Raw genomic sequence first — 23,228 nt, forward strand, 5'->3', positions numbered from 1 at the left:
TGAGTGTGTGGTGAGGTGGGTTAAGAGTGGCATGTTTGGACAAACCTCTCTGGAGAAAATAACACCAGATAAAGTAGAGGCATGGCCAGGCCATGGCAAGCCTGTCATCTGACCGCAGCCTCTCTGAGTGCTGCTTCTGTGTAAACATGCTATGCTGCTATGATGGCCCCATCCCCAAGATTTTCCCTCTCTTTTTCTTTCCCTTTAGCTAAATGAGCCCCCCTAGTAATGTGTTTTCTTCTTTGCTGAAGAACTGTGGATGTCCCACACTGTTGCAGTACAATATTTTGGCCATTGGCTCAGATCAGGAACCCGAGGGAAGGATCAGGAGCCTGAATTAACTTAAATGGCACTCAAGGCATTTTGAAATTCAAAAACAACAAATTATTTTATTTAACATAGAGGAAAAAGGTCAAGTGAAATCAAGGCTTGAAATTTCTGAGGTAAAACCAGTGCATGTATAGATTTAATTTTTATGTTTCAGAGTTTTTAAGTTTTTCCCAGTGATTTAAATCTTTAGATTGAGAGGCTTTTGATCAGTGTTTTCCTCCAAACACTTCAGTACACTTTCTCGGAGTGTTCTCTAACTCAGGGGTGTTGAATTAATTTGTTATGAGGGCCAGATCTGACATAAATGTCACTTTGTTGGGTTGGACACAGGCAAACCCAATTAGCAATATTATTTTTTACTCAAAATACAAATATGCTTGAAACATAAGAGCATAAGCAGAGCCCTGCAGGATCAGACCAGTGGTCCATCTAGTCCAGCATACAGTGGCCAATCAGTTCCTCTGAGATTACACAGTATTCCAAATGAGGCTACCCCATAGATCTATATGGGGCATTACAACATGAGCTATTTCATTCTCAATCCCTTTTCTAATCATCCCTAATTTAAGAGTTTTCTTTTTTTTCACTGCTGCAGCACACTGGGTAGGAATGTAAGCAAAGCCTTGTTGGATCAGGCCAATGGCCTATCCAGACCAATGCTCTGTGTCACACAGTGGCCAAAGCCCAGGTCCCCTCAGGAGGTCTACCAGTGGAGCCAGAACTCCAGAAGTGTTCCCACTGTTGCCCTCCAAGCCCCAAGAATACAAAGCATCACCCTGGAGGAAATGGCTACTTTGGAGAATGGACTCCCTTGTGTTAGACCTCCCCCAAATCGCCTGGAAGTTCTGAATGGAGTTGGCATCCCCAGTTGGAGCATCCACAAAATAGCCAGGGGGAGGCAGGCTCCAGTTGGGAAAGTTAGCTACCTGGTGAGGGGCACAAAATCCAGCCTGGGGCATCCATGGAGAAGCCTCCTGGGGCATCCATGGAGCAGCCAATCAATCCAGCCAGCCTTCTTCCCTCCCTCCCTCCCGAGGCGGAGGACCACTCCCTCCCTCCCTCCCTCCCTCCCTCAAGCAAGGAAGATGTGTCTGGTATGGCACAGTTCAGCTGGGCTCCACCAGAGCCATCCCTTTGCCAGGTCAGGAGGTGAATGCATAGCTGCTGCCTCCTCTCCAGCAGGCATGATGGTGTGGCACAGCAGTGGCCATTACAAGCCACCACAGAGGAGCAGGTTAAGCCCCTCACCAAGCCTCAGCCCTGTGAGCACCCTGCAACAGTCCCTGAAGCATCAACAGTGCAAGCCACCAGCCCACAAGTGGGGGTGGGTGGGGGAGAGCGATGGCCATCAAAAGCCCACCAGAGAGAGCCAACCAAAGGGGGGTGGAGAGGAGAGAAGGTGATGGCTAACAAGGCTGCAGTGGAGGCTGTTCAAACCCCAGGCCAGCAGCAGCAGCCAAATGCTCCCCAGCAGCACCGTGAGTGGGGAGGATGGGAGTGCAAAGGCTACCAAAAGCCTACCTGGAGAGACCCAACCAAAAAGCATGGGTGGGGTGGTGGGAAGGCAATGGCCAGCAAGGCCATTGAAACCCCTGTCTGGCAGCAGCAGTCAAACACCCCTCGACAGCTCCCAAGGCCCACCCCACTGGATTGACCCCCAAACCTCTCCTGCAAACCAGGCACACTGCCGCCACTGCTGAAGTAAGTCCCAGCCTGCTGCCCCACCACTGCTGATGCAGGCCACAGGCAGCCAGGGGGCCACCACCACTGGAGTGATCCCCGCTTGCCCCAGGCGCTCCACGTGTGCCTCAGCCACTCCTCATCCAGTGCCTCAGCTCCTTCCATTTGGGGATTGGCCAGGCTGTCCCCTGCCTCCCTGTCCTTGGGGTCTTCCTCTCCTAGCCTTTGTCCAGTTGGCCACCTGTGCTTCAGGTCAGAAGTTGAGCTGGGAAGGCAGCCAGTGCTGGGGAAGAGGGAGAGTGGTGTGATTGACTGGGAAGAATAAAAGAAAGCAGAGGAGCTGAGGTTGGGGAGGAAAAGAGCTGGGAGCTCAGTGGTTCTGGCGCAGAGCACCAGCAAGGAGGAGAAGGAAGGAGGTTGTTGGCGGGCCAGATAAGAGCCCTGTATGGGCCTCACCTGACTCACTGCCCATATGTTTGACACCTCTGCTCTAACTGTTTTGATTTTCAGAATGCTGGTGCATTCTTTTCTGTGCCCAGACCCCTTCTCTTGAAACACCAGTACTCATCTTGAGTTTTAACTGACTCTAAAGGTTTCTACAGGCAGTTTCTAATCATATCAGACCAGGGATTTCTTCACTCTTCACAGCTAACTCCCTGTTTGACTGGGAAGGGAATTTTCTCCTCTCTTTAGAAGATCTGTCCCCTTTCTTTGGCTCGAATGGGAGTCTTTGCCTACTTCCCAAACTTCCTTTCCAACTTTTTCCCAGTTTTCCTGTCTGAGTTAAACTGCTCTCAGCTAAGGCTGAATTCCAAAACTGTCAATACTGAACTCTTTTCAGCTAGGGCTGAAATCAGACTGTCAAGATTCAACTCAGTCAAGGCAGAAATCTGATTGAATCTTTCTTCAGCATGCAGCTCTCTCAAGACTGTCTCTGCTCAGCTGATGCTAACCAATCAGATTGCTTGGAGCAGCCTGTCATTCAAAGCCCTCCGTTTCTGTGAATAATTAACCCTTTACAATTCTTCCAGTGTTTGGATAGCACTTCTAAGCTTTTAAAAAGTACAGTCTGTACATCAGTTTACTAAGATACAACAGGTTACTCATATTTCCCAAGGGATCTGTCAGTGCAAAATGTTGGGAACCTTCCAGATCAGAGCACAGAAAATTGCATGTTTTACGACATGTTTTTGCTCTGTACTATGGGATAGTTTTATCTTATTTTTTGTCTGAGAAAACTATACAGATATTTCATTTTCATGGTGAAATAAGATGTAATGAACTTTGCCATGCTTAGATGGTCATCAGAAGTATATCAGTCTGAAGATGGAAATTGAATGTCACCTTGATGCATTCTAATTCTTTCAGAAGGTCAAAGTGTCTCAGTTCTGCTGTTAGATATTTCTTTATATAGAATTCATTAACTGAAGAAGTTGCTACTTTTGTTAAACTGCATATCTTAAGAATAAAAGGAGAAGACAATCTAAGGACAATAATATTTTTTGTCATCAAAGCTCTTAAAGGTTATTTAAAAATAGTGCATTTACAATTACCAGTTGGAAATACAAACTGGGGACCCATGAGGATCAAGGGGGGAAGAGATGACAATTTAGAAATCTCACCTCCAGAATCTCCCTATTTGGGACTCTCTAAGCTCTAAAAGGTGTGATTTTCTCCTCATCCCTTACTTCCTTGAACTAATACTCATATGCTCTCAACATTCCTTCCATATATCTTATTTACCAGGTATATTTGGGGGCTCTCCCCCTTGACTAATTTATAGTTCTATTTTGTGCATTCCTGAGTGGTAAAATCCCATGCCTTGTCCATAAGTGATCTGTGTTGCTATTTTTTCTTGTCTCTACAGAGACCAGCATGTTTGCCATTAAATGGAACAATATACAGATAACATACAGATAGTAGTGATAGCACACTAATTCTTCTGGTTGCCTTGCTTGGTTTGGGAGGAAAATATTTAGGGTATACTTGCTTCTCCATAGTTTAGGTAATCATGCATTTTTTTAAAAAAGATAGGATCAAGTTGTTTTATTTTGTGCCTCAAGTGTACTATGTTAGATCCAGAATTAAAAATATATTCTCTGAAGGTTAAGCTAAAAGAGATTAAAAATGTGAATGATACTGAATTTTGTCAGGATTACAGAATTATTGCCTTATTCAGTGCCATTTCTTTCAAAAAGATCAGTTCCTCCCCTTGAATATTAACTTTGTTATCAAATGTTGCTCTAAAAATTCTTTCTTTTAATTCTTTTTTATCGAATTTTATGTGGACTTCCCTGGGTTTTTTATTTTTTTTCGCCCATGCTGAATTTCTTCTATAAATTGCAGCTATTCCCGTCTCTAATTCTTCAACCGTGGCTACCTCTAATTGTTCTGCCAGATTTTTAACCATAACTTCTTTAAGACTTTTTTCAATGTTTTCTGGGACGTTTTGGCACCTTATTATCAAATCTGCCTTTTCCATTTCCAACTGTATCAGCGACTCCTCTAGTCTTTCATTATTACTTTTCATTTCTTGAGCATCTAATTCCAACTCTCGTACTCTCTCTTTAACTTTTCCCTGATTATTTGCCACTCTTTTTATTTCAAGCGTATTTACAGCCAATTTCTGCGTATTTTCAGCTACCTGTCTCTTTAATTCTTCGGTATCACTTTTAATTTGTGCCGCCAGGTTATCCATTTTTGCGCACATGGGGTCTAGTTCGTTTTTAATTAACACGGGCAGTGTGTTCTCTACCGTTTTCATTGCCTGTGCCACAGCTGATGCAACACTCTCTTGCATTAGCTTTGTTAGGTCCTTCATCATCGTCTGAGTGTTGCTCATATTTGTTAACTTAAGTTGACTTGTTCCACCCTGTTGTCCTGGGGAAGTTAACGATGGTTTCCTACCCCCACTGCCTCCTGCTGCCATATGTTAATTTCTACTTTTTCTTTACCTTTAACCCTCTTTATTTTAATTATTATTAATATCTGCTATTATGATTTATTTTACTTTTACTTTATATTCGTTAAATATATTTTTTATTTTATTGTCTCTAGTTATCGTCTTGCGGCTTATTTTTTATTTTTTATTTAAGTTTTGTAATAATTTGTAATAGATTCTTTTGTTTTATTTGTTGTTTCTATTTAAATTTTATTGTTCTTATTTTTTCCTTTATATTTTTTGTATGCAATACTGTTCAATAGTTAATTTATTATATTTAATTATTTAGTTGAAATTAATCCAATTATTTATGTCTGAAAATTAATTTTAATTTTTTGATATATGTATATATTTTACAATCAGCAGTTAATTAAGTGATAATTATCCTACCTACAAGTCTTCCTATCCCTTTCCCCTTCTTATCTACCACCCACTTTCCTCAATTTAATTTATTTATTTGTACCCTTCTTAAATTACAATTTTACTTAATACTTGTGTGGATTTATTTATTTATATACTTGACTATTTATTTTTGTTGTTTTTTGTATGTGCCTTTTAATTCCCTCTAATTTAATCCCTCTTATTATCAAACGTGTCCTGCACTTCGCCCTCTTTTTCCCGTCCTACCAAGCTTCTTTGCCCCTTCTCTTTCTGTTTCCCCTACACTTTATTCTGCAGTCCTCTATTCAAAGTTATTGGCTCCGACTCTGTTGTTTCTCCGCCCTTTCACCCAAACACATTAGATCAATGTCCTCTTTATTTTGCTCCCGGTTTCTTTCTCCTTCATGCGTGTTCACGCGTGCTTAGTCCTGCTCCGGTTTGCCTCGGCTCGCCTTCCTGGACAGTTCTCGGCTCTTCGGCCCTTCGGCTCCTCGCGGGCCTATTGCGACCCCAGTCTGCTTGCCTTCTTCTGCTGGCCCGCAGCTCCGCCTTTCTCCCCGCGTCGCTCTCCGGCACTCCGTCTGCAGCCCCGCCTCTCTGCCTCTGTCGCTCTGTCGCTCTCCGGCTCTCCGTCTGCTGCCCCGCCTTTCTCCTTATGTCGCTCCGGCTCTCCGTCAATGGCCCCACCTTTCTCCACGCGTCTCCTCCCGACTCTCCGGTAGCTCCAAATTCTGCCTCGTCACCTCGGCCCCTCGCTGTATCTTCTTAAAGCGGTATGCAATCTAAACAATACAAAATAAATTTTCGAGTTTACTGCAGTTTTTCTTTTCTGCCCTGTATCTTAACCTCTTTAAACCTCCACCTCGTACACTGTTTAGCACCTCCCTTTTCTTAGCCGCAAACTATCCCTTTGTGCATGTAATTTTGAGGTAATTAAATTTTATCCTGGCCCCCCGCCCAGGGTCTTAACCCCTTTTTAAACCCCGTTGCTTCTATATTATACTTAGCTTCGGTTATCTTTTACTGGAACTTGTTGACTCTGCTGACTTCCCCGAAGTTTCTCTACTGCTCTTCTCTGCTCGGCGTGGCTGGCTGGTCCCGTCGAGTCTCCCACAAGATTTTACGAACTTTCTTGCTTCAGGGCTGCTGGCACTCAGCCCGGGGGTCGCCACCCCACTGGGCTAGTGTCCAGAAAGACCCCCTGCCAAACCTTCACTGCTGGAAACGGTTTGAGACTGTGGAATAGTCTTAGAAAGTCCTGGGACAGAGGAGCGAACAGCAAACGCTCCTTCTGTCGATGAGCAGGAACCGGAAGTCCTCTATTTTGTGCATTCCTGAGTGGTAAAATCCCATGCCTTGTCCATAAGTGATCTGTGTTGCTATTTTTTCTTGTCTCTACAGAGACCAGCAAGTTTCCCATTAAATGGAACAATATACAGATAACATACAGATAGTAGTGATAGCACACTAATTCTTCTGGTTGCCTTGCTTGGTTTGGGAGGAAAATATTTAGGGTATACTTGCTTCTCCATAGTTTAGGTAATCATGCATTTTTTTAAAAAAGATAGGATCAAGTTGTTTTATTTTGTGCCTCAAGTGTACTATGTTAGATCCAGAATTAAAAATATATTCTCTGAAGGTTAAGCTAAAAGAGATTAAAAATGTGAATGATACTGAATTTTGTCAGGATTACAGAATTATTGCCTTATTCAGTGCCACAGCTCACACATACGTATTCATCCCTTGATAATTTAGCATTAAAATGTCATTTGACTGGTGAAATGAACCATTATCAAGTGGTGTACATTTTTATATGAATAGGGTCTAAGTTTCTTCAGCTACAGTAAATAGGAATTAATTCAGTACATGCCCAGCTTTTATGGTGAATACAGATGAAAAATATGAAATGGTTCAAAAGAGATCTTTATTGAAAAACTCTCAACATGTTTTGAGCAACTTCTTTTTTCAGGGAAATAATTGTCTAAAGCACAAAATTATTTAAATATGTAAAGTTTTCTTCATGTTCCTTGTATTTGTGCTGCTGATACTATCCTTCTGCATAAGTTTTACAGCTTTAAAATGAAGTGACATTATTGAAGCAATCTGAAATTCTACTGTTATAAATTAAAGATAGTAAAACTAAACATATAATTAATTTTACAGTAAGGTTGTACTATATTATATGTATTAGGCCTTACAGTAAGGTTGTACTATATTATATGTATTAGGCCTGTAGTTTTAAAGGTATATTTCATCTAAAGTTTAAGTTATTTGACTGGAATGTAAGGTTTAAATTATAAGAAATGATGTAGAAGTTATAGCTTAGATGTACAGCTTAGAGCCAGTTTGGTGTAGTGGTTAAGTGTGCGGACTCTAATCTGGGAGAACCGGGTTTGATTCCCCACTCCTCTACTTGCACCTGGCTGGATGACCTTGGGTCAGTCACAGCTGTTCCTGAAAGAGCAGTTTGTGTCAGAGTTCTCTCAGCCCTGCCCACCTGACAGGGTGTCTGTTGTGGGGAGGGGAAGGGAAAGGAGTTTGTAAGCTGCTCTGAGACTCCAAGTGAAGGGCGGGGTATAAATCCAATCTCTTCTTCTTCTTCTTTGGATGACTGGACATAAAAGCCATTGAAAGAAATCATGGAAAAAAGACCCTTGACTTTGGTGGTTTCAGGATCTTTTCTAAGGCTAACATGCAGCGTTTGCCACGCAATACCCATGAATGCTGGGTGGATTCTAAGGGTGCGATCACATGGACACATCTGGCAAGCATCGTGCACCCGCCCCCAACCCATACCGCCTGGCTGAAGCTGCAGAGTAAAAAAGTACCTTGGAAAGTCCACTTGCAAATTGTTTGCAACGGGCTACAGACAGGCTGTCTCAGTCTGATCGCTCCAGTGCACTCCTACTGCCTCCCTGCTTCCTCGTTGAAGCATGCCGAAACACGCACTGACAGAAAAAAAAACCTGGGTTCACCGCCGTCGCATCTGATCGCCGTAGTGGTGGGTCAAATTGCGATGGCACGAATAGGCTCCCCCCCCCCCCCCTGCGTTACCTGGCAGCCTGAGTCACACAAAGAAATGTGTGGTAATGGTTCCACCATATGTGTAAGGGCATCAAACCTAAAGAGAGTTGAAGCTCTTGGTAAAGGTATTTCCAACCTAGATGTCTGGGGGTTTACTAGGCAAGCATTTCCCCCCCTTAAACTGTCCGTCTTTTGGGATACTTAAGGGGCTTTGTTTCCTAATAACCAAGTATAGGTCATATCTGGCTCCTAAATTTATTCCCAAACTTTCTGCAAAGTTATTTTCTTTCAACCTTTTCTTCAAATCAAGGTCTTCGCAAGAAAACTAGTGGAAGCTGTGCCAGTATAACACAATCACTAACCACTCCTTAGAAAGATGGGATTTAAAATATGTGATTTCACAATCCAATGGCATTGGAGCTTTTACTGAGCTGGGTTCTAAGTTCAACCAGTCTGCCAATTTACAAATATGCTTACTATTAAAAGGCTTATGTTTTATTAAAATTGTTTTAGCAACCTTTAAAGCACATTTAAGGAGAAATAAAGGAATAAGTAACTGTAATGATAAAAAGTCCCCAATATTAAAATATGGGTTCTTCTCCTTCTAAATTTTGTCTGCTGTGATTGTCTCCTGTTTTTCATTATTTACGTCATGAATCTTTGTTACAAGTGTAGCTTGTGTTCCTTTTATGTGAGCAATACAGCTTTGCTACTGAACCTGCATTTGAGAACTGATCCTCATTTATACTTCTTATTTGTTTTTTAAAAGAGAACTCAACAATAGCACGTCAAAGGAGTGGTTTCCCAGCTTCATTTTGGACCAGTTCTTATCAAACTCCACCTCCACCATGCTTGAGTGGAGTTCATCATGATTTTCCAGTTACAGCACCAAGCACCTTCTCAGCAGCAGATCCTAGCAACTGGCCAGGACGTACCCTGCATCAGACTGCTCCACCTCCTCCTCCTAGCATGTCAGAATCCTGGCATTATCCTTTAGCATCTCAGGTGAGTCCTACATATGGACACATGCATGATGTATACATGCATCACCATCACCCCCATGCTCACATGCATCACCACCACCCGCCGACTTCACACCTTGACCCCGGGTACAGACCTTTGCTGATGCCTTCAGTTTGTACAGGCAAGATTCCTCCACCACATTGTGATGCAGCCAAGACAGATTCTACTGCTGTCACCAGTGCTACCTCAGCATGGGCAGGAGCTTTTCATGGGACAGTCGACATTGTGCCAGCCTTTGGGTTTGACACAGGTAAGCTGTAATTTGCTCTTGTCCATACATTACATTATTTAAAAATGCATTGCAACTGAACATCTTCTAATTTTTCAATGGGTCTGCTAGCTATGAATTCCAGAAACAATTAGGTAAGATTGAGTTTGCAGGGATGTCAAGATTTGCAAATCAATCCTAAAGGAATCAACTGTTCACTTCCACTGAAAAAATATGGTACTTTATTTAAAACAGCTGAACAATTCATAGATACTGATAATCCCATAATGCAAGGGTTCATTATTTGTACTACAATATGATCATAAGCACCCAGTAGTCAAAGGTAATTATTGGGAACTAAACACCAAGGCCATTATGTTGAAGACCTATTCACATTTTCATGGAAATAGCGTTCTTTCACATCAGTAGGAATTTCATATAAAGTGCATGTTTTTAGGATTGCAGCACTGTACTTTTGTTGTTGTATGTATAAGCAGCTGCTGTGAAATCTTTTATTTAACCCTATGTAAGAAGAGGAAGTTCTGAATATACTTACTTCATATGGTATCTTTAAAATTCCAACCCAAATGCTATACCTCCCCACATATATATGAATGAAAATCTACCAAAAATACTAATTCTCCAGGTCAAATAATTCTTCAAGACAAAGAAATATTTAAATCACTCTAGAAGCCACTTTCCTTCTATGATAATTTTAATACTGGAAATAGTAGTTGGAGTGGAGGTAAAGTCCTTCACTTTGAGCTCCAGAAGCTCCATGCCCCCCCCCCGAAACTTCACAGTTCTTCAGTATAAAGCTGGGTGATGACAATGAATCCATTTTCAAAATACAGGCTTTTTAATTTGTGACATGAACAGCTTCAATTTAAACAATGGGAACAGGGCTTTTTTTAATGTCAGTGGGGCCATCATATTCCAAACATAGTCCAAATCGTAGCCATCTGACTTGCCCAGGTTGTCCCATGGTAAGTTACCCATTGGTGTTTTCCGCAAAGGACAGCATTTTGTGGTTTTGTCATTACTGGTGCAGCTGCAGATAAAGCACAGCAACACCAGGGCTTCCACATGGCAGGTGTCTTCACAGTTTCCCTACCCCAATCTCCTGGAAGTGGCCATCCCCACTTCCTGGGCCACCAGGGCTTCTGCATTTTTTTTTAAAAAAATAGGCATTGAAATATCATTATATTGATCTACTGATAGATGTAGCAGCTTCTCTGAATTCCTAGTTTTCATTTTTAAAAATGTCTATAGCCCCTTTCCTTGCAGATTTTGCCTTTTACCTATTCTAGTGTGGATTTTAAACATAATAGCCCCCCGTGGCAAGATGAGGAGATGGCTACCATGGGGACAGGGTGAGCGGGTTTAAGAAAGATTGGGGGAAAGCCAGCAAGCCCCTGGAGGAGCACGAATGCATTATTGTGCTGTGGAAAAATGGGGGGGGGAGACACCCAGTCCCCCAAAGCAGTGAACTCAGTGCAGATAACCTGTGAGGAAGACATGATTGTAGATGAATGATAAAAGATGGGTTTTTCAAGAAGAGTGAAAGTGATCTTTAAAAATTCACACTGCTAGCCACTATGAATGCAAATATGGGACGGTAATTACACTGATTTTGAAAATATCTGCTTTTATTTTTTATTTTTTTTATTTATCCTTGGATTTATATCCCGCCTTACCCCGAAGGCTCAGGGCGGCATTTTAGCATTATCCCGACTTTCATTTCCAAACTCAACCTGTTGCGCAGGGGGATCATATGAGTATTTACTCAGAATCTAGGAGCTTTTTTTTACTTTTGTTTTGCTGATTTGTGTGACTGCTTATTCCTTTGAAAATAGGTATATCTTTTGAGCTGGTACTTGGATTTGAAATGGGGTTGCCGGCAATGCTCCCTCTAAGCTGTGGAATCTTGTGAGCAAAAGTTCTACTTTGTAAGCTACTGGCATTGAAGTTGTGAGCGAGCAATTTGGCTACAACATAAATTAGTTTGCTCTGGAGCCATCCTTCCCAAGCTAAGACAAAAAATGTGTGAGCCAGAGGCAAAAAACCTGAGCTAGCTCACCCTAACTCAGTTCAGAGGGAACACTGGTTGCCAGGTACTCCCCGGCAACTGGCAGGTGGTGGTGGGACTTACTGGGAGCAGAGGCAGGCCTAAGCTTGCATTGCTGGTGACGTAGCAATGTTACCTCCAGTACACACCAGAAGTGACATTATTGTATTGCCAGCATCATGGGGACACTCTGGTATTTGGGCAAAAACTCCATGGTAGAAGGTATTTTTACCATAGATTTTTTTGTCCATATATCAGAGCATTCCCCATTGCTGGTGTCACAATGATGCCACTTCTGGTGTGTGTTGGAAATGACATCACTGCATTGTCAGCAATGCAGGCCTAGTTTCCCTGCTGGTAAGCCCCCTGCCAGCCAGATGATTGGCATCAGTTTCTTCAGACATTATTAGCCAAGAGGTGATTATTCTGATCAATGGTAGCCTTTGTTTAAGATGCTGCTTCAAACTTAAACATATGTTCCTTCAGGTATCTTTAGTAGTAGTAAAAAGGTACCAGTATTTTATTAGATTTCCAGTGTTTGATTGACTATATATGAACATAAGAAGAACCCTGCTGTCTCAGACAAATGATCAATCTAGTTCAGGCTCCTCTTTCCATCAGTAGCCAGATGTTTCCAGGGAGCTCACAGGAAATTCACAAGGCAACAGCCCTCCCTCTCTCTGTAGTGTTTTGGCATTCAGAAGTACAATGCCTTTGAACATAAGCATTCTATTTAGTTATCATGACTATATCTTAGCTAAATTATGGGGCAGATGGCTTGCCATGTTTCACTGGTCTTGCTGCGATAAACACGTAAAGTGTGAAGAGCAACCGCACACATCCCTACACTTGTGCCTATGAGCTATTCTAATCCATCTGTTTAAGTGCCTGTTTTCTTTCTCCCAAACCAGCGATAGAAAAGCAGCAGTGTCTGTGAGGCAATACACATGTGGATAACAGAGGAGAAGGCCTAGTCCAGGGAGTGCTTAAGCTAAGGGCAGTTTTGGCCAAATGCCAAGTCTTATAAACTGGTTGCTTTCGCTTATGAATATAGAGTAACCAACTACAGGGAGTCGATGCCCTGCTTAACCATGCTATGCCTACCCCCCCACACACACACGCACACACAAACACAGAGATAAGGAAAAAGTAACCCTGTGGTTTACATAGCACATGGGAGCTATTATCTATATATTCACATGTGTTCCAAAAGTATGGAAACTCAGTTTTCGTATGTAATTCTGTACCATGTAAGCAGTGAATTTGTTCCATGGTCACTGTTTGCTCACAACGCTGTCTGTGTGATAATAGCATATTTTTAAATATTGGAGCATGCTGAGGATTCTGAATAGGAATAGTCTAGCCAGTTACCAGCTGGGCCACAACAGTTGGAACAACTAGAGAGGATGATAAAGAGTGACTTACGGGGGGCAGGAAGAGTGACTTACGGAGGGACAGTACTTTGACTATGAACAACACCTTTGCCTTCTTAATCTAAAAGCATTAATATTCCATGCACTCACATTTTTCCTTGGTCCTTGAGTCCTTTGAAGCTGAAATCAGTAGTATGCAAATTTTTAATATGTTCTAAAATTCTACACTTTAAGCTATGACAGTCAATGTATTGCAAAGCTTATCTTAAACAGATAAGTACAGTCTTGTGCATATTTAAACAAAACAAAAATTAGCCAAGTAATGTTATCAGGACATCAGACTTCTTCTTCCCTGCATGCAAGTTCTAAAAAATTAATCCATTTTAAAGAGTCGACCACCTGCCGCAAAGGCCAATTATATGTGTTAGATCAGACAAGCAGGTGTTACCTGCTCCTTTATCTTGCTGACATGTGTCACCTTGGGATGAAGCTGTGGCCAATTTCCCCCCGCTTGGTTTGTGTCATTGTTTTTCCTCATTTTCTCTTGCCCCTCAGTCCACAAATACCCTTCTGTCTTCATTCTTGTATTTCTGTCTGCACCCTCCATTGATCAGCCGTTCATAGTATCACCACTCTTAAACATACCACATTAAAACCATGCACATAAGGCAAAGCCCTGAGAAATTGCAGCCATGATCATTTAAGTGCCTAATAGGAAGGGGGTGGGCATATCAACCTCTGAGGGGAAATAATGGAAATGGGATTGAATAACCTCCTCGTTTTGACCTATTTGTGCATTAAAATCTTCTACTAACACAACACAGGCTTCTGGATACAAAAGCATTGAATTACTTTTATACTCTTCAAGTTTAGACCAGTAGTTGTTGATGTTGGGAAGGAAGATGAACATTAATAGTGAAGAGCAGCCTTGACTTAAATTTAAGAATCAGTGCATGTGTGTAAGAGGGCAGTGATTCAGGACTGATAACTGATGCCTGTAACTTGGTAGACACACAAATATCCAGATCTGCAGCTGCCTCCCATGACACTAGGAATCACTTTGGAGATGTAGTAAAAAAAGCCATTCATAACCAATTCTTCTTGAGTCCAAGTTTCCTGGAATAGGATGACATAAAATTTAGTAACATATTCAATGAAAGAGATGTCATTAATATTCCTGGGCCACCCTGCAACATTCCAAGAGAGCAACTTAATAGAGGTGTTTTCTTGGTTCACGTGTAGTTAAACAGGGAATTTAGAATCAGACCTCTGGGAGCTGTTCATTTCTATGTTCTTTGTGAAAGTTGTTGTATACTGGTCATTGTAAGGATCCCTCAGCATGAGATGCTGACTCTCCTGAGCACTGTTCCCTCTAAGTTAAGTTAGTGTGAGCTAGTTCAGAGTTTTTTAGCTTCTGGCTCACACATTTTTGTCTTAGCTCAGGAAGGATGGCTCCAGAGCAAACTAATTTATGCAGTAGCCATATTGCTCGCTCACAACTTTAATGCCAGTAGCTCACAAAGTAGAATTTTTGCTCACAAGACTCCACAGCTTAGGGGGAACATTGCTCCTGAGGGCATTGTAAATCCAAAATTGTATCCAAGCTTCACTTAGTCCTTTTAAATGGAGGGACCATGGGAGATAATCTTGGTGAATTCACATTTTTATCTAATTCTGGGGTTTCCACAGTTGACTATATTATGCTCTCCTATAACTTGTTTGGCTTAGCTTTGAGTTTTCAGGTTGAAACTCGTGTTTAAAGTGATCATTTGTCAGTAGCCTTGGTTTTAAAATTCCTTGGTCAATATATATATGTAGATCATGAATCTTTACTGCTAGCCTAGGGCCTCACGTATTAAGTGGTTCATAAAACTTGTGAACTGTCTGTCAGAGTTGCTTGAACCTGAGCCCTGTATGCAATATCGTATTTCCTTAATAACTACTGACATAGTTGAAGTGACATTAGAGGCATATAAAGATTTGATTGATTATTTGCAGAACTTTTTGACATACAAAGATATAAGGTAAAGGTTTCCCTTGCTCAAAAGCCAGTCGAATCCAACTATAGGGATACGGTGCTCATCTCTGTTTCCAAGCCGAAGAGCCAGCGCTGTCCAAAGACATTTCCATGGTCATGTGGCTGGCATGACTAGACGCTGAAGCACACAGAACGTTGTTACCTTCCCACCAAAGCAGTACCTATTTATCTACTTGCAATTTCTTGCTTTCAAACTGCTAGGTTGGCACAAAGATATTAGCAAAGGTCATGCCTCCTCTCACAATTCTGAGCCCTGGTTTGATAGGGAATGCATTGCAGCTTTTGGTAGAACAATATAAATCATACAGGAACAGAATCGACCAAGGCTCCCACCAGAGTTGTTTCAGCTGAAAAGGAAATATGAAGTTTTAATCGAAAGGAAAAAAATTACAGGTCCAGAGGGAGGTTAGGCAGAAGTAAATTGTAACATCAGAAATTAATGATTCAGCCTCCTTTTGGAAGATCATGATGGGATTAAATAACCATCCAGCTTGTATATCTGCGAACTCATGAGAAGCATATTTTTGAGATATTTTTACAGTGCGTCAGGCATGCCCATGGGCCACTGTGGATAGCCTAGATAGGATACCTAAGCGGTCACCTGTATCCATTTCAGAAATTAACAATCTTGTTCAATGCTGAAATCAGACAAAGCCCCAGGTGGCGACACTATTACTGATGATCTATTAAAATCAAATTTGTACTGGTGGGCTCCAGCTCTTGCTGCATTATTCTCTTGGATCAATCTTACATCCTGTATTCCGAAGAATTGGGGAATGGCTATTGTCATCACAATTGTTAAAAATGACTGCAGATCTGACCAGCCAATTATTGCTCAATCAATTTACTGAGTATCATTAGTAAATTATATGTGAGCCACTTACAGTTATTGGACTGGCTAGATCTTGAAAATATTTTAAAGGAGGAACAAGTTGGTTTCAGAACATGCTGGTCAATGGAAGATCAGGGTCTTATTCTTCAGCACTTGGTAGATAAATATTCTCACCAAGAGGCAGAGTGTTTTATGCCATTTTCATTGACTTTAAGTCAGCATTTGATCTTATCCCACATGTAACCTGTGGAGTATATCTGAGAAGTCCAATATAGATACATGGCTACTCATTCTTATCCATCACCTATATGAAAACACATGGATACGGGTTAATTGTAACTGTGCTGGGCATCTGTCAGCTTGTGTTCCTACTTACAATGGTGTTTAATAGGGCTGTATTTTGGCACCCACCTTATTCAATTTCTATATTAACTCATTGGTTACCAGTTTGTCTGACCCCAGCTTTCATCCTCCTGTATTGGCCTCTAGACCACTCTCAGTTTTACTTTATGCAGATGATGCAGTCCTGCTGTATTGTACCAGCATAGCTGTTTTTTTATTCTTCTGGGTCTTGGTGCACTCAAACAAATAGCATCGTTGGGAATGTCCAGAAAAGTGTTTCTGCTCTGAATACTCAAGGTGGCCAACATGTTCCTTCAGCTTTGTGTGTTTTTGGCTCTCAGTTATGCACATATACTACTTATATGCCTCTTGAAATCATGCAGAATAAATTTCTGAGAGCCATATTTGCAGTTGCCTGCTATGTTCCCAATACAGTTTTGCATCGAGAAGTGGGCTTACTTTCTCTGGAAGCCCAGGCATGGATACACAGAATTAATTACTGGTTGAAACTTATTTTCTCCCCAGCAGGTCTTGCACCTCTGACACTAACAGATACCTTCCAATCAAAATGGAAAAGGCCCCTTTTAGAGAAATTATGATCCATTGGATACCCTTCTAAGCAGTTTAATAACCTTGGGTTATTTAAAAATCAAATCAGTAATTAAGCAAAGAATCTGAGACATCGAACGTCAACAGCATCTGTGCTCTACTTCAAAACACCATCATCTTAGGTACAAGAAATTGGTGTTGTCAAATTACTTAGCTAGTTGACTGATTCCCAAGCATAGGATAGCTTTCACTTTGGCTTTTTTTTTTTTAATGTCTTGCCATCTTCATTATTAGAAAGGAGATATTATGGTGTCCCATTCCACAAGCGTCTAGGTCCTTGCACCTCTGGAGAAATCAAAACAGTTGGACATGTATTGCTGCAGATTACCTCAGATGCATATTTATCCAGCCTATCTTCCAAAGGATTCCAGCAAGATCAGAGGCACGGTATACCTCTTTTCTGCTAGTTGACCTTGAACCTGGAATTATTTTGCTGATCTTTGACCATAATAAATACTTAGGGAAGCCAGGCAGTCAGTGTACAGCAAAGTAGCCATTGTCTCCTGAATGTTCTGGGCTTCAGTGTTTCTCAACCTGCAGAGGAAGGATTGGGGCTAAAAGAAAAAGGAAAGTCTGGGTGCATGGAGGCTAATCTCTCTATATAATAATTGTCTTTTGGTAGTGCCACGTTGCTGAACATTCCACACGCTCCCAAATCAGTAGGCTCCCTGATGGTTCACTCAGAAACTGTCCCTATCCACTGGCTGCATTGCCTGAGTCCTTCCTCCAACATTCTAAACAGTTTTCTGTTCCTCTCACCCCATAGCCAGTCTGAACACAGAGGTCATTTGCATATGCGGCCTGATTGGCTTTTGCCTCTAACATTCTAAACAATTTGTTGTTACTGTTTGGAGTCACTGTCCTGAGGTAAAATACATATCCCAATCTTCCCTTAAACAGTCAATGGAGTTGCCAGTCTCCCTGTGGGGTCTGGAGATCTCCCAGAAATCACCATGTTCCCCAGCCACAGCACACCATTTCCCCTACAGAAAGTTCCCCAGCTATTACAACTGATCTTCAGATGACAAAGATCAGTTCTCCTGGAGACAATGGCTATTTTGGGCAGTGGACTCTATGGCATTATACCCTGCTGAAGTCCCTTCACACCCCAAACCCTGCCCTCCCCAGGCTCTACCCCTCAGATCTACAGATATTTCCAAACCCAGAGTTGGCAACCGTGTAGTTGGTTATGGAACCACTTTCCAGGCCTTTGGAACCCAGAAGACATAGCATAGGAGGAGGTGCTTTTCTACCTTAGCTGCCACTGCATAGCCACAAATTAACATAAGCCAACCTCCAAGCAGCACCTGGAGATCTCCAGCTATTAAAACTGATGTCCAGATGACTAAGATCAGTTCTCCTGGAGACAATGGCTACTTTGGGCAGTGGACTCTATGGCATTATATGCTGCTGAGGTCCCTTTGCATCCCAAACCCTGCCCTCCTCAGGCTCTACCCCTCAAATCTACAGGTATTTCCCAACCCAGAGTTGGCAACCCTGTAACTGGCTATGGAACCACTTTCCAGACCCTTCGAACCCAGAAAACATGACATAGGAGGAGGTGCTTTTGTACCTTAGCTGCCACTGCATAACACCCACCTCCCTCCCCAAAAAATAAGTCAGAGGTGGTGGGAACCATACCTGTTAGCATGAGGCTGTCCTCCCATACTACCCACTTGGGGCAAAAAAATGACTTGAGACAGCCCTGCCTTATAGCTAAGCAGAAGGAAAGAAACATGGCTTGCCTCCCTCTATTTTCCCCTTCCCTATGCCACTCCACCAGCCACAGCCGGGACACTCATCTGGGGCTTCCTTCTAGAGCTCGTTGTATTTCTTCCCACAATGGGCCTTACTCCTAGTTGTAAATAAGCATAGTGTTTAGAATGTCTCACTGTTTACATGATGCATAAATTAACTAAAGAACTTTATTCATCATGTTGTCAAAGGCTTTCACGACCGGAGTTCATTAGCTGTTGTAGATTTTCTGGGTTGTATGGCCGTGGTCTTGGCATTGTAGGACCTGACGTTTTGCCGGTAGCTGTGACTGGCATCCTCAGAGGTATAATACTGAAAGATGGAGTACTCTCTGTGTCAAGGTGACCTTGACACAGAGAGTACTCCATCTTTCAGTATTATACCTCTGAGGATGCCAGTCACAGCTCGGCGAAACATCAGGCCCAGAATGCCAAGACCACAGCTGTACAACCCAGAAAATCTACAACAGCTAACTTTATTTATCCTCCATTACATCCACTAGTTCTCATCCAGTGTAATTGTTTGGGGTAATTAGATCTTTAACTTCACTCACAGAGAGAACCCAAAAGGCTAATAATTTGACCATTAGCTGTGAGGCTTTGCGAGATTTTTGGCGGATAATGTCTTGTTGTTAAACCACGACCTCCCAGCCAGTGTTGATACAGTATGTGAACTGGAGGCCCCTTGGCTGACATTGGATTCAGTATTCAGCCGCTTCAGCCGGCTCACTTGGGCCAATATCAATAGAATTTTGGGTGCTGTCATGCCAACCATATGCCTCTTAGACCCACGTAAGGGAATACAGGGCTCCTAAGAGACATTCTCAATGTGTCCCTGGATTCAGGGGACTATCCAGAGCCGTTAAAAGAGGCTGTGGTGGTACTGCTCATGAAAAAGCTATCTTTGGGTCCTACAGATCCTTCCAATTTCTGCCCAGTCTAGAATTTGTCATTTCTGGGTAAGATAATTGAGAGAATGGTAGCCTGGATGACACATCTGCACTGGACCCATTCCATTCTGGTTTCTGCCCTGGCCACAGGATGGACATAGCACTAGTCACCCTCACGGATGACCTCCACAGACAGCTGGACCAAGGTGGGTCAGTGCTGCTGTTACTGCTTGATCTTACAGCAACGGTCAACATGGTCAATCACAATCTTTTTACCCGCTGCCTTGCTGACATAGGAGTCTGTGGAATAGCCTTGAAGTGGCTCACCTCATTTCTCCTGAGCCTGAGGGGAGGGCGGGATATAAATCGCATAATAAATAAAATAAATAAAAAAAAAGTCTCCAAGGTTGGGGTCAGAAGATATTGCAAGGAGAGAGGGTATCAACTAGATGGGTGGGGTCCCTCAGGGAGCAAACATCTCTCCGATGTTATTTAGTATCTATATGCACCTCCTCACCCAGATAGTATGGAGTTTTGGGTTGGGGTGTCACCAGTATGCTGATGACACCCATCTGTATCTGTTGATGGGCAGCCACCTGGATGCCACCCCTCAAAATCTGGCCAGGATTGGAGGCCTTGCTGGGATGGTTGAAAAAGAGCTAGCTGAGACTGAATCAAGCTAAGATGAAGGTTCTGTGGCTGGATGGGTGGGAGTTGGAGTGCCAACTCCCTGCTCTTGATAGTGTGTCCTTAATACCGGCACAATCTGTTAGGAGTTTGGGTGTGGTTCTGGATGCCTCTTTATCAGTGGAGGCCCAGATTACAAATGCTGCCAACCTGGCATTTTTCCAGCTATGCCAGGTGAGTCAACTGGCCCCTTTTCTTTCTCTCCTTGACCTAGCCCAGGTAATCCATGCAATGGTCACCTCCAGACTGGACTACTGTAACTCGCTCTATGCTGGCCTACCCTTGAGGCTGATCTGGAAACTCCAACTGGTCCAGAATGTGGCAGCACGAGCCCTGACTGGAGAGTCACAGACGGCACATAATCAGTCTGTGCTACAACAGCTGCACTGGCTTCCAGTGGAGTACTGAGTCAGGTTCAAGGTTTTGGTATTGACCTTTAAGGCCTTGAGTGGTCAGGGACCCACATACCTTTGGAACATCTCCTCTGGTATTTCCCCCAAAGAGCATTACGCTCTGCAGAGAGCAATCTACTGGTGATCCCCAGCCCAAAAGACATCTGTCTGTCCTCAACCAGACCTAGGGCCTTTTCTGCCCTGGCTCCCACCTGGTGGAACTCTCTGCTGAATGACATCCATGCCCTGTGGGACCTAATGCAGTTCCGCAGAGTTTGCAAGGCAGAGGTGTTCCTCCAGGCTTCTGATTGAGGACAGTGATGGGTACCATCTAACTGGCACTCCCCTCTTTCCTCCCATTTCCCCTGCTTCTTCCCCCCCCCGGGGGGGCAGACACACAATTGTAATGTTGCACCATCTGCAACTGTTTTATCTATTTCATCTATATATTATTTACGTATCTTTTAAATTGTCATATTATTTATTAATGTTTTTACTCTTTGTTGTCCACCGCCATGAGCCCTGTGTACTCAGGGGAGGGCACTTTATAAATTCAAATTATAAATAAATATAAATAATACAACAATTTATGATCTACAACCTTTTTAGAGAACAAATGAAATATTACTAAATTCCCTCTCTCCTCAGATTCCTTCATAATCCAAAGGGACTGATTTTAGGATTCCCTTAAAAAAACATTTTATTGTTATTTTAAGTTTCAGAAGAGTAAATTTGTGCCTTTGTGTAACACACACAAGTAAATCCATTCAGAAGGCATCTTTTGGCTGCTGAAAACTTTTTTCTTTAATGTTTTGGGCACAGAACATGTTAAGAATGGAAGGATTTGTAAAGGGAGATCCAGGAGAGAAAGACAGTATTATTCAGTGTATTGAGGATTGTTTCAGCAAGTGAATTTTCTATTTGTTTTTATGTTGCTAATAAGCAGAACTGTGCCCAAGGTGCAACATAAAACAAAAAAGGAACCCTTGCAAAAGTAAGCTCTTGTGTTGCAATATTAGGCATATATAGGTAGGTTTTCTGAAGTTTTCTGCATTCTGAAGAGTTTTTTATTCTTTTTATATTGCAGAAAAAATCAATTCTCCTATACATAAAGGAAACAAATCCTTCCATTCTTAACATGTAGCCTAATGCAGCTGCTTCTGCTGCCGCCGTATGATTTTCATGTACTTAAAAAAAAACACACACACAAAAAAAACCACTGTTTCAGTTTCTAAACAGCTATGTGTGATTTTTTAAACTTTAAGAATAGAAGAACAATTTCTTTTCCACACAAGTTTTATTATTCTTCACAGGTTTAATAAAGTTTATGGGAAACTGCTATTGCTCCATTCCAGTTGTAGAGCTTCATCCATATCTGAATCCTTTTCTTTTGGCATTTGCTTCAGCCAGAACTGAAGCATCAGTTTTGACATCCATCAGATCCGACAGCCTGATGCAGCTCAGCATCTTTGTTTGCAAATATGCCATTTAAATAGAATTAGATACTTCTGCCCTCCCTTGAAGTCCTTGTTTGGTTTTTGCTTTTAGTGAACTAGAGTAGAACAGTTTGTTCTTCTGACTGAATATTTCATTGCAGGGAAGGGTTTGTAGAAACAATGTGAGGAGAGGGGTTGAGAAGACTTATTCCTTTGCAATAAAAATAACTTAAAGAAAGACAGGTGATAATGAAAACTAATATCAAAAGGTAAATACCTCAGGAATTCTTTTGCAGAATTGCCTTTTCTGACTCCTCTGTCTCACTTTTCTATATTATCTGCCGTATCGCAGCAGGTTCCAGCCTCTTATTCTCCTTTATGGAGTGAGATTGTCAAACAGTGGTACTTGCTGCCTCAGGAAATTAAGAAAAATAGCATAACTGGATCCTTAGAAGGTCTGGACAATTTTATAGCTATTAATAATGTTTGCAGCTGTACAGATGATACAAGAGTAATTAAATTTCATGCTCTGGGTTGTAAAGTGATCATCTGCCAGGACTGGGAACAATTGTTTTTCCCTTCATGGGGTCTGCCTTTTGGCAAGGCATATTCATGAAGAGATTTCAGCTTTCTGTGAAACTTGTCATTGGCTCCTGTCACACGGGCAGGAAACTGCAGAGGAGAAGTGTGGCTGTTTGCCCCGGGGCAAACTAACATGCAGTAAAGCGATCAGACCTACTGTGGAGGTTCTGTGGAGGTACTGTGGAGGTTCCATGGCAAGGGAGAGGTGCCGATCACAACACACACCTGCGCGCAATGAAGAAGCGCGCGGCGCGGCGTATGATAGCAATTCCAGTTTTTTAAGTTAGGCATGTAGACAGTCTCACCATCTGTCTGCATACAGAGCAGGAGTCTTGTTTTAAGAAGAAAATGAAATTGTAATCTTTAGGCCAAAAAACTTGCAAAAGCTGCAGTTCGTTCCTGTGCAGCTGAAAGCAGAGATATTTATTTATTTATTTATAGTTAACCTAGTTGTAGTTTCATTTTTTGAGGAGGGAGGGTTAGTATCTAACTGAGGTTTAATTTAACATTTTCTCCAGGAGAACTGATCTTGGAGATCTCCAGGTGCTGCCTGGAGCCTGGCAATACTAAGGGGAGGGCCAGACCTGTTGATTTGAGGGGCAGAGACTGGGGAGGGCAGGGTTTTGGGTGCGCAGGGA

General features: G+C 42.3%; 1 protein-coding gene across 1 annotated transcript in view; it reads left to right on the forward strand.

Moving 5' to 3' along the window:
* VGLL3 (vestigial like family member 3) overlaps positions 1-23,228 on the forward strand; it is a 62,118-nt gene that overhangs the window by 21,952 nt on the left and 16,938 nt on the right. The window contains exon 3 of the mRNA XM_015407695.1: positions 9,126-9,629. Coding sequence (XP_015263181.1) covers positions 9,126-9,629 — 504 coding nt within the window. The remainder of the gene's footprint in view (positions 1-9,125; positions 9,630-23,228) is intronic.

Source organism: Gekko japonicus, unplaced genomic scaffold, assembly GCF_001447785.1.
Source record: "Gekko japonicus isolate JY-2015 unplaced genomic scaffold, Gekko_japonicus_V1.1 scaffold1709, whole genome shotgun sequence".
Lineage (NCBI taxonomy): Eukaryota > Metazoa > Chordata > Lepidosauria > Squamata > Gekkonidae > Gekko > Gekko japonicus.